The sequence below is a fragment of the Phragmites australis genome, chromosome 11 (genome assembly GCF_958298935.1).
Source record: "Phragmites australis chromosome 11, lpPhrAust1.1, whole genome shotgun sequence".
Lineage (NCBI taxonomy): Eukaryota > Viridiplantae > Streptophyta > Magnoliopsida > Poales > Poaceae > Phragmites > Phragmites australis.
The window spans coordinates 28,974,466-28,986,139 of NC_084931.1; the positions used below are offsets into that span (position 1 = coordinate 28,974,466).

Sequence of the window (11,674 nt, forward strand, 5' to 3'; positions counted from 1 at the left end):
CTAAGACGTACTTGGCATCTGTGGAGGAGCAATATAAAGGCACCTCTAAGGTTTATGTCAGTACACTGATTCAGAAGCTCCTCAACACTAAATATAATTATAGGTCCGGTGGCATAAGAGAAAACATCATGATGATGACAAACATGGCTGCCAAACTCAAGAGTATGGATATGGAAATCTCTGAGGGTTTCCTTGTCCACTTCATTATGACCTCTCTCCCTCCTGAGTTCACTCTTTTTAAGATAAATTACAACACTCAGAAAGAGAAGTGGAGCATGAGCGACTTGATCACAATGTACGTCCAAGAGGAAGAGAGGGTGAGGGCTGAAAATAAAGACTTTGTGAATCAAGTAAGCAGCCCCAAGAATAAAAGAAAATTCTAAGAGGATTTCAAGTCTAAGAAGAAGTTGCATTTCGTCGCTAAATACGACAAGGCAGCACAGAGGGGCCCAAGGCACCTGCTCCTTCTGCTTCTGCCTCTCAAGAATCTAAGGATGACAGATGCCACTTCTGCCACAAGAAGGACTACTACCAAAATGACTGTGTTGGTTTCCTGAAGTGGCTTGCAAAGATGGGTAGTGATTTCATAACATTCATTGATGAATCACTTTATGCTGATTTTTTCCTTAATTCATGGTGGATTGACTTAGGTGCCACTATACACGTTATCAACTCCTTACAGGGATTCCTTACCGCGAGAACATTAAGAAAGGGGGAGCGAAGTCTTAGAGTGGCCAATGGAAAGGAAGCTCAAGTTGAAGCTATCGGATCCTTTCCATTAGTTCTTGATAGTGGCTTCACTCTAGACTGAATAATATAGTTTACGTTCTTTCCACGAGAAGGAATCTCATTTCTGTTTCGATGTTAGATGATGATGGTTTTCATTGTAATTTCGGAAACAATAAATGCATTCTTAAATTTAATTCAGATGTTATTGGTCTTGCCATCCGACAAGACAAACTTTATATGCTTCTTCTTAATGAATCCTCTGTGACGATGAATGTCTATGATGTAAGCCATAAAAGAAAGAGAAGTACAATTAATGAGACTTCTTCGAAACTGTGGCATTGTCGTTTAGGCCACATTTCGAGGGGGAGAATGGAGCATCTCATTAAGGAAGAGATTCTCCAACCCTTAGACTTCTCCGACTCTAGCCACTGCATAGATTGCATTAAAGAAAAATACGTTAAGCAAATAAAGAAATGGGCCACTCGGAGCACAGGATTATTAGAATTAATTCACACAGACATATGTGGTCCTTTTCCTGTGGCATCAGTTGACGGTTTTGATTCTTTCATTACCTTCACTGATGATTTCTCCCGTTACGGCTATATCTACCCCATTAAAGATCGATCTGAGTCTCTCGATAAATTTAAGATATTTAAGGCTGAAGTAGAAAATCAGCACAACCTGAAAATTAAAGTAGTGAGATCGGATCGCGGGGGAGAATATTATGGGAGGCATGCCACATATGGGCAAATCCCTGGTCCTTTTGCCAGATTCCTTCAGGAACATGGCATAGTAGCCTAATATTCTACATCTGGTGAACCTCAGCAAAATGAGGTAGCTGAGCGACGCAACCGCACGCTTATGGACATGGTGCGAAGTAAGCTATTCTAGTTTACCAGTTGGACTGTGGATGGAGGCACTTAAGACAGCCGCACACATTCTTAATCGAGTTCTCAGTAAATCAGTTCCAAAAACACCTTATGAATTATGGACTGGAAGAAAAACCCTCTTTAAAGTATTTACGTGTGTGGGGCTGTGCAGCTGAAGCTAAAGTCTTTAATCCACATATTGGGAAATTAGATCCTAAGACAGTTAGTTGTCACTTTATCGGGTATCCGGAAAGATCAAAGGGGTATCGTTTTTACTGTCCAGATAGAATCACTAAGTTCGTAGAAACTAGACACACTGTGTTTCTTGAGAACGGGGATATGGAGCCGAGGGAAGTTGATCTTGAAGAAAAATGGGTTTATGTTCCTACTCCGCTGATACAAGAGTCATACATCCCTGTGTCTCAGGTGGTTGCACCTTCAGTAGAAACTAACGTCAGTACACCCCCTGTTGAGGTCTCTGAAATTCCTAACGATATACCTAACGATGAGCCTCAGCAGTCCCCTGCAGTACCCAGTCCTTGTCCTGCAGTGCATAATGAACCAATCAGGAGATCACAGCGTGACAGGAGACCTGCCATCTCGAACGATTATGTTGTTTATATGAATGAGGATGTTAATGACATAGGGAAGATAGAAGATCCCAACTCATATAAAGAGGCTATGATGAGTAAGCATTCGTCTGAGTGGCTTAATGCCATGAATGACGAATTAAAATCTATGAGCGATAATGATGTGTGGGACATAGGAGAAATTCCTGACGGAGCCAAAACAATAGGCTGTAAATGGGTCTACAAAACTAAACATGACTCTAATGGGAACATCGAAAGGTTCAAAGCAAGGCTCGTAGCTAAAGGCTTCTCGTAAAGAGAAGGAATCAATTATAACGAAACTTTCTCTCCTGTATCAAGTAAAGATTCTTTCAGAATAATTATGGCGCTCACAGCGCATTATGATTTAGAGTTGCATCAGATGGATGTAAAAACGACATTCCTTAATGGTGACCTGGAAGAAAATGTTTACATGGCTCAGCCGAAAGATTTTGTCATGAAAGGCAACGAATATTTGGGATGTTGCCTTAAGAAATCAATTTATGGTCTAAAACAAGCGTCTAGGCAGTGGTATCTCAAGTTTGACAAAGTCATCAGAAATTTTGGCTTTAAAGAAAATGAAGTTGATAACTGCATTTATATAAAGTTTAAAGGGGAAAAATTCACCATCTTAGTTCTTTATGTGGATGATATCTTATTGGCCAGCAGTGATAAGGATATGCTGTTTGAGACCAAGAGATTTCTTTCCTCTAATTTCGATATGAAGGATCTCGGTGAAGCCTCTTATGTTCTTGACATTGAAATTCATCGAGATCGGTCCAAAGGAGTATTAGGTTTGTCTCAAAAGGTATACATTGACAGAGTACTAAAGAAATACAATATGCATAAGTGCTCTGGCACACCTGCTCCTATTGTTAAGGGCGATAAGTTTGGGACATATCAATGTCCAAGGAATCAATATGATATTGATCAAATGAAGACGGTTCCTTATACTTCAGTTGTCGGAAGCATCATGTATGCTCAAGTATGTACACGCCCTGACTTAGCTTTCGTGACCGGGATGCTTGGCAGATATCAGTCAAATCTAGGACTGGACCACTGGAAAGCCGTTAAGAAAGTCCTTCGCTATTTGCAAGACACTAAAAACCACATGCTCATATTTAGAGAATCCGATAACCTTGAAGTCGTTGGTTATTCGGATGCAGACTTTGCGGGGTGTGTAGACACTAAGAAATCCACATCAGGTTATATCTTCACCCTCGCTGGAGGAGCTATCTCGTGGAAAAGCTCCAAACAGACACTCACAGCATCTTCAACGATGCAAGCTGAGTTTGTGGTATGTTATGAGGCTACCGGGCAGGCTGTATGGCTAAAGAACTTTATCCCAGGATTAAGAGTGGTCGACAGCATTGCAAAACTACTTACATTATACTGCGATAATCAATCCGCAGTTTTCTATACGAGTAACAACAAGTCGAATGGTGTTGCCAAATATATCAACATTAAGTATCATGTTGTGAAAAATAGAATCCAGGATCAAACAATAAATATCAAGCATATAAGTACTAAATCAATGCTTGCGGATCCGCTTACTAAAGGTTTGCCGTCCCATATTTTTTGTGATCATGTTGCCGGTATAGGGTTATTGGAAAGCCTATGGTTCTGGATAAGAGGATCATGATGCAAACCAACTCTCATTAGGAATAACGAATTTCCATTTCGAGATGAAATAGTGTACTATAGGTTTATGGGTTTCAGTAGCATTTAATTAGCGGCTGTAATCCTTTACCTTAGTATGCTAATTTATTGAGAGTGGGCTTATGATGTTAGCTTTTACGATCAAGGGGGAGAATGTTGGTTGATCTCGGCTAACAAACATGCCGAATTTTAAGGGGGCTAGGCCCATATACACGCGCCTTGATCGGAGGCGGAAACCAACTTTTGGTTTCGGTCTCGTTTCGTGTAGTGCAACAATAAAAGGAGGAGCCGGCACCTACGTGATCAAGTTTTTGCACGCAAGGGTCTGCCTTTCCCCTCATATACCTAAAAACTCTAACACGATCGTTAGGGCGCTGCCAATGGAGCGAAGGCCGACGCCACTGCCGACCATCACCTCTACTTCGACTACACCGACGTGATCTCACTTGTTCTATCATGGATGTCTGAGCCTGATGGGATTTGCTGAGTCAGAGAAATCCTTAGTGTAACAACCAAACACCACACAACAACAACTAAACATACTCAGGCTCAGACAAATCTCACTAAGAGCTACAACGAAACAAGCTCTATATCTTTGCTCATGGCAACGAACCCGCTCAAAACGGCTAGAAAATTTTTAGAATATTAATTGGCAGTTTTCAATCCTTGCCATTATTTTCACAAAGGAGAATTAATGTAAATTTGGCACAAAATGTAGGAATATTGAATGATTCTGCATTTAAAAACCATCGATATCCAAAATTATACTTATAGGATGACTGCAGGGCCAGTAGTAATATTGTACCGTTTATATATTATTTTATTTTTAAATATGTGGCTTTCATGTAATATAATGAATGTGAAGTACATCTACATACGTGTAAAAAATTGTACATTATTATCGCAAGTGCATAGTTACTTAGGTAGTGTTTGGTTGGAGAGCGAGGTGGGATGGGATGATTCCATTCATGTATTTAGGGATAGAATGGGATGGTCCGGAATCAGATGTTTGTTTGGTGGGTGGGATGTAACGAGTCCATTTTAGATTTCGGGCCCACTGTCAGTGACCTGTCCCAAGTGGGATGGCTGCGTTCAGCTTTTTTTTCGGAACGGATCCGTCCCGAATCTTTGAAGAATATTCTCTGATTCAGAACCATCCCATCCCACTGAACTCCAACCAAACAGCTCAAAAACGGGATGGAACCGCTCCATCCCACCCTGTCCCACGAACCAAACACTACCTAAGTAAACACTAAAGGCATGGCACACTGCCCACGGTATCTCACGATCCAGGACATCAACCCGTTCCACCAGAAATTTTTACCCATTAGACAAGTCAAAGCCCCTCATTAGAATTTAAACGTAAACCAAGCACTAATTCCAAAATTTATTTATTTATAAATGAAATAACCCCACCGAACATGCGAACACCAAGCGGATTTTCCACGTGGCCACCGCGCCGAGTCCACGCTCCCCCACCTAAACCGCCGGCCCCATCCCCACCTCCTCCCCTCGTCTCTCCCCAAATCCTCAGATCCGCCTCCTCCTCCCCCTCGCGCCTCCACAACCCCAGCCCACCCCTCGGATCCAGATCCGCCGCCACCTCCTCGTCCACCACCGCGAAAACCAGCAGGAGGCGGCGGCATGGGGCGAGACGGCGGCGGCGGTGGCGCCGGCGGCATGTCGGAGTCGGTGCTCCGGAAGGTGCTCCTCTCCTACTGCTACGTCGCCGTGTGGATCTTCCTTTCCTTCTCCGTCATCGTCTACAACAAGTACATCCTCGACCCCAAGATGTACAACTGGCCCTTCCCCATCTCGCTCACCATGGTGCACATGGCCTTCTGCTCCTCCCTCGCCGTCGCGCTCGTGCGCGTCCTCCGCGTCGTCGACCTCCCCACCTCGCCCGCCATGACGCCACAGCTCTACACATCCTCCGTCGTCCCCATCGGCGCACTATACGCCATGTCGCTCTGGTTCTCCAACTCCGCCTACATCTACCTCTCCGTGTCCTTCATCCAGATGCTCAAGGCGCTCATGCCCGTCGCAGTCTACTCCATCGGTGTGCTCTTCAAGAAGGAGACCTTCAGGTCTTCCTCCATGCTAAACATGCTCTCCATCTCCTTTGGCGTCGCCATCGCCGCCTACGGCGAGGCGCGATTCGACGTCCGCGGCGTCGCGCTGCAGCTCGCCGCCGTCGCCTTCGAAGCCACGCGGCTCGTGCTTATCCAGATCCTTCTCACCTCCAAGGGCATCTCGCTCAACCCCATCACCTCGCTCTACTACGTCGCGCCATGCTGCCTCTGCTTCCTTGTCGTGCCCTGGGTCTTCGTCGAGCTGCCCAGGCTTCGCGCCGTCGGCACGTTCCAGCCGGACTTATTCGTGTTCGGGACCAACTCGATCTGCGCTTTTGCGCTGAACCTCGCGGTGTTCCTGCTTGTCGGCAAGACCTCCGCGCTGACCATGAACGTCGCCGGAGTGGTGAAGGACTGGCTGCTGATTGCCTTCTCGTGGTCCGTGATCCGGGACACGGTTACCCCGATCAACCTGTTCGGCTACGGGATCGCGTTCTTGGGGGTGGCCTACTACAACCATGTCAAGCTGCAGGCGCTCAAGGCCAAGGAGGCGCAGAAGAAGGCGGCGCAGGCCGACGAGGAGGCTGGTTCTCTCTTGCAGGAGCGCGATGGGCACGGTGATCGCAAGAGCGACAACCAGGCTTAGAGTGCGAGATCTGACCCTTGCTTGCCCATATTGGTTGGTTCTTGATCTATTCATGTTATCTTTGTCAGTTGCATGCAAAAAAAATGTTTGTTCTGAGTTTGATTTGTGGTAGAAGAGTTAATTTGGAGAAAAATGTGATATTTGCATTGGACAGATGATAAATGTGTGATCTTTTTGTTGCAACCAAACTTCAACCTCCCATTGTGGACCATGGACAATCAGACATATATTTTGCTGCAATTAATGAAATGGAGTGCTAGTAATTTTTTGCCTGAATATGCATTGTCTAGTTTGGAACTGATATACGTTTCCAAAAAGAAACTGATAAAAAAACTCAAGCTTTTGTTTGTTCCCTCAATATATATCTTGTGTTTCTAATTATGACAGGATGTTGTACAGGGATCTGGTGCAAGGTGCAAAGACTGTAGTTTGGTCTACGGTTGCTTTCAAGGAGGTGTATGCCAGTTTCTTTCACTTCTTTAACTTTAGTTGGATCTGAAGAGCAAATCAGTAGTATTTATTGGCTTAGGAAATATGCACCTACTTCCTGGAGATCTTTACCCCGTTATTTATTTAGCTGTTTTTGTTCCACAGAAAGGCAGCCTTGCTACCTCTCTCTTGCCCATTCCCTTAAATTTATTTGTTCTAGTAGCATAGGGACTAAAAATGTACTGCTACCGATTGATAATTGGGTGGCTATTTTCTATATATAATGAGCTTACTGTAATCTACAAGCTGCATCTTTCCCTATTGACATTTTGTCAATTGTACTTAGGCTTGTTGGCTTGCTGCGTGGATGGGTGAATCTTTTCTTTCGCTTTACTGATAATAAGTTGCATGATGGATTATACACACTCTACACATTTGTTTGTTATGCAGATGGTTGCATTGATAGGAAACTAGTATTTTAATGTGCACGTTGCATCTTACTAAGCTTTCAGCAATGCTGCTGCTATAAGAATGTTTGCTTTCAACATGCCAACAGTTAGCCTGACCAAGTTTGCTGCAATTTGCATTCAGAACCATGTCATGGGGTTGGGGATCATAGCTCATTAATTTCGCTTGCTTGTTGAGAACATGTGTTATAAAGCACTAGTTAACCTTTTCTGGACCACCGATCATAGAACTAGGCTGGTCAGTTTTTTTTGAGAGAATTAGGTTGGTCAGTTGGTGAACATGTATAGTAGCTCAGCTGACTTATTAACTAGTATCTTCTGTCCTTGCACGTCCCTATTGCTTTGTGGTATTCCCTCTTGCCGTGATTTTAATAGCTAAGCTTTCAATCCATGTGGAAATTAGGTGCACAGTGGTAGGGTCTTCTTCACAAGTGTAGCCTCGAATCCTAGTTGCCTAAAATCCTATGGTAGAACCAGGTTTGTAAACATGTGATCATAGCAGTAATATTTTGTTATTGGTTTTGGTTTGTTGAAATTTTGTCAGCTGTATTGAGTTGCTCGAGTGGCAGCTGAAGATGACAGGGTAAATTTATGTATTGGAGGTTGAGTTGTTTGTCCTGGGCATTGACCTTGAATTATTTAAATCGTTTACTGGGCTTCGCATTAGTCCCTTTGTTTGGTTTGTTTGGTTAGTACTCCATCTGTTTCGTAGTCGTATATTTTTAGGCTCGGTCTTTGTAGTTGGATTTTGATCAAGTTTTTCTTATAAAATGTATATTTATAGCTACAAAACCTATGTAGTGTGAAATCATTTTAAATTATAAGTCTAGTTGTATAATTTTTATAAACTAAATATCTTTATAATTTGATTAAATGTTAGTTAAAGTGTATAAAGTTTGATTTTTTTTTAAAAAAAGTATATTATCTCTGATGGGATGGAGTAGTAGTTTTTTGGCCTGAAACAACGAAGTCATTGAAAATTGGGGATGATGCTTCATTTGCCTGAAACAGGATGCGCTTGTGGTTTCTGGGGATTTTTTTTTTGGTGCGAAAGGGTTTCTGGGGATTCTAGAACTACACGGGATGGATGGTTCTATATATATTTTAGAATGGAATTTCCAGTATCAGATGTTCTTTTAGTTACATTCAAGTAACTGAAGTTCTGAGGCCGCAGCGAAGACTTGCGTTGTTTGTAGCCTTCAAAACTCAAAAAGGCTTTTTGGAGCAAATTGCTTGCTCTGTAGTTGCGACACTACGCAAGTCTTGGGATTTTTGTCGTTCCTCACTGGTGCACACGGGGCAGGACTATGTGGAGCTAATGGGCTGTCCAAAGCACTATCGCTTCGAACGCAAGGCAAGGAACACATTGTAGTATGATTTAACATGTGTAAATATATGGTATCATTCTGTTGTAGAGTAAAGCTTGATTCAAGCTTCACTCCGCAGTATAGCTCGACGGATACAGACTCGATATCTGCTTATATAGGTGAGCATATATGTTAGTGTAAAAAAATAATTTTATATGAGTAACTAATTACAATATTAATTCTCGTATCCGTTTATGTTGTCTCAGATTCAGTCACTTAAATAAAAATTTAGCCTAATTTATTCATATAAATACAACTAAATAAATATTCTTCTTTTAAATAAATATGATTTTCACTCATCCTGTTTCTCCACAACCTACTTATACAAAACAGTTGTACGAAAACTTGTTTGGAAAACCAAACATACGCCTCACCGTTTCTTCCTAATTCTACGTAGCAAGATTTGTATCACTCCGCATCACCGCATCGTACAGCAGCTGGAATTGACAGAGGTGCATTGGCATACAGCACCGTGAACTGAGAGAGGAAGATTTGCGCAGTGGCAAAGCTGCAGAGGAGCTGAGTCGGCCGGGGCTTGATCCCCGTCTCACAGGAGGAGTCAGCCTATTTATAGTCTTTCATGAAGACCATAAAAAACTGAGAGAAGAAGATTTGCGTACGTTTGAGGTGTTACAGGGTTCAGGGACAAAGGCACGAAGCCTACGTATTCACGTCCCCGCAACGCAGGCACGAAGCCCTCGTGAAAATCGGAAGATCAGCAGTCGTTAACCGTAATGTTTCCTCGTACCGTGACTTGATATATTTCACGCGAATCCAAGTTGCTCCGAATTCTGAACACGAGACTGCAGCCTCGGCGCATCCCCTCCGTGACCCGTCGCAAGCCGAAGGACCATCGGAGCTTTAGCTGGCGCCAGCCCGGAAACACATCAATGCACCACGGTAAAGTCATGATTTTTTTTATATGTTTTCTAAATAAAAAATATGTATTTATTTTTAAAAACGGTAGATCTATACTCTTGTCTCTCATAGAAAGGGCGACAACCTAACTAATTTGAAAAAAAAAATGTTAGAAAGGGTGACAGCCTAACTGATTTAAAAAAAAATGTTGAGTTCTAATGCTCTCCAAATTCAAAACACTATTAAAATAGTCATAAAAATTTCTAAAAAATAATACAATGTAGAGGATGTTATCATCTTTAACTGTTAAAAAAAATTCAAGTCAAGCAATTACTTGTGCAATAAGAAAAAAAAAAGAAAAATAGCATATTTTTGTACAAGCCACATGGGCCTAGTTTTTTTTTTCTTACAAGCCATATTTTGTCTGAAATTTTTTTGAGAGTTAAATGATAATATCTTCTACATCACAAAATATTTTAAAAATTCTCTATGACTATTTCGAAGTGTTTTAATTTTTGAGAGCATTGAAATGCAACATTTTTTATTTTTAAACCTAATTTAAAAAATAAAAAATTCTAAAGTTATCGGATCGTGTCGAACGTAAGGAGGCATCATGTCACAGACTACGCTAGCAGGAGCTCAAAAACGCGCATATATATACCAGTGCTAATTTATACCCTAGGTATGAAATAGTTATTCCATACTCAATCCAACTAAACGAGTCAGCCCCTCACCATCTCACCGACTCAACCAGCCCAAAAGGTTTTTTTGGTGCAAATTGCTTGCTCTGTAGTTGCGACACTACGCAAGTCTTGGGATTTTGGTCGTTCCTCACTGGTGCACATGGGGCAGGACCAAGTGGAGCTAATGGGCTAACGACTGCATCCAGTTCGGTCGAAAAGAGTGTAGGATGTTGGTCCTTGCCTTGCGTTCGAAGCGACAGTGCTTTGGATAGCCCATTAGCTCCACATGGTCCTGCCCCATGTGCACCAGTTTAGGAACGACAAAAATCCCAAGACTTGCGTAGTGTCGCAACTACAGAGCAAGCAATTTGCTCAAAAAGACTTATGGGTTTTGAAGGCTACAAGCCACATGGGCCTAGTTTTTTGGTTTCTCATTGTACAAATCATATTTTATCTGAACTTTTTTAAAGCTAGATGATAGCATCTTCTACAGCATAAAATATTTTAAAAATTATTTATGACTATTTCAAAAGTGTTTTGAATTTTAAGAGTATTGAAATGCAATATTTTTTTTTAAACCTGATTTAAAAAATATATTTTTTAAAGTCATCGGATCGTGTCAAACATAGGGAGGCATCATGTCGCAGACTACGCTATAGGAGGGGCTCAAAAGCGCGCAAATATGTATATATGTATATATGTATATATATGTATGTATATATATATATATGTATATATATATATACATATATATATATATATATATAAGTGTATTTGATCATCTCAGGAGTATGTACTTTCACATACGTATCTCATAATATAGGAAGTATCTCATGTGATAAATGGTATGTATGTGGAGTATGTGAGTATATAAGATCATCCAAGTGATATGTATACTTTTTTATGTGGTTTGTACATATTTTTTAGTATATTACATTTTATGTACAAATATGAAGGTATTATTAAAATCTATTACAATTGATGAACATCTTTTTCAATTTTTTCATATAATTCACATTAGAGTATTTTAGAATAAGTATATAAGTATACTTATAGTGATAAATGAGTATATTCAGTTCATTTATATGGTATATCATACTAGAAAGTATATACTTCGAAAGTATAAACTAGTTTTACTATCTATGTGTGTGTCTATATATATATATGTATATATATATATGTATATATATATATATATATGCCAGTGATAATTCATACCGTGGGTATGAAATAGTTATTCCATACCTCAATCCAACTGAACGAGTCAGCCCCTCACCATCTCACCGA

At 41.2% G+C, this 11,674-nt stretch overlaps 1 protein-coding gene across 2 annotated transcripts; it reads left to right on the forward strand.

Annotated features, from left to right (window-relative positions):
- The first annotated feature begins 5,367 nt into the window (after positions 1–5,367).
- LOC133884804 (probable sugar phosphate/phosphate translocator At2g25520) lies at positions 5,368–7,310 on the forward strand. Of its 2 annotated transcripts, none has more exons than XM_062324365.1 (2): positions 5,368–6,616; positions 6,971–7,310. In XM_062324365.1, the coding sequence occupies exon 1, from the start codon at positions 5,510–5,512 to the stop codon at positions 6,581–6,583; it is 1,074 nt and encodes a 357-aa protein (XP_062180349.1). In that variant the 5' UTR covers positions 5,368–5,509; the 3' UTR covers positions 6,584–6,616; positions 6,971–7,310. The 2 variants fall into 2 exon arrangements, with proteins under 2 accessions (XP_062180349.1, XP_062180348.1); XM_062324364.1 differs by having other exon boundaries at positions 6,983–7,310.
- Positions 7,311–11,674: the final 4,364 nt, after the last annotated feature.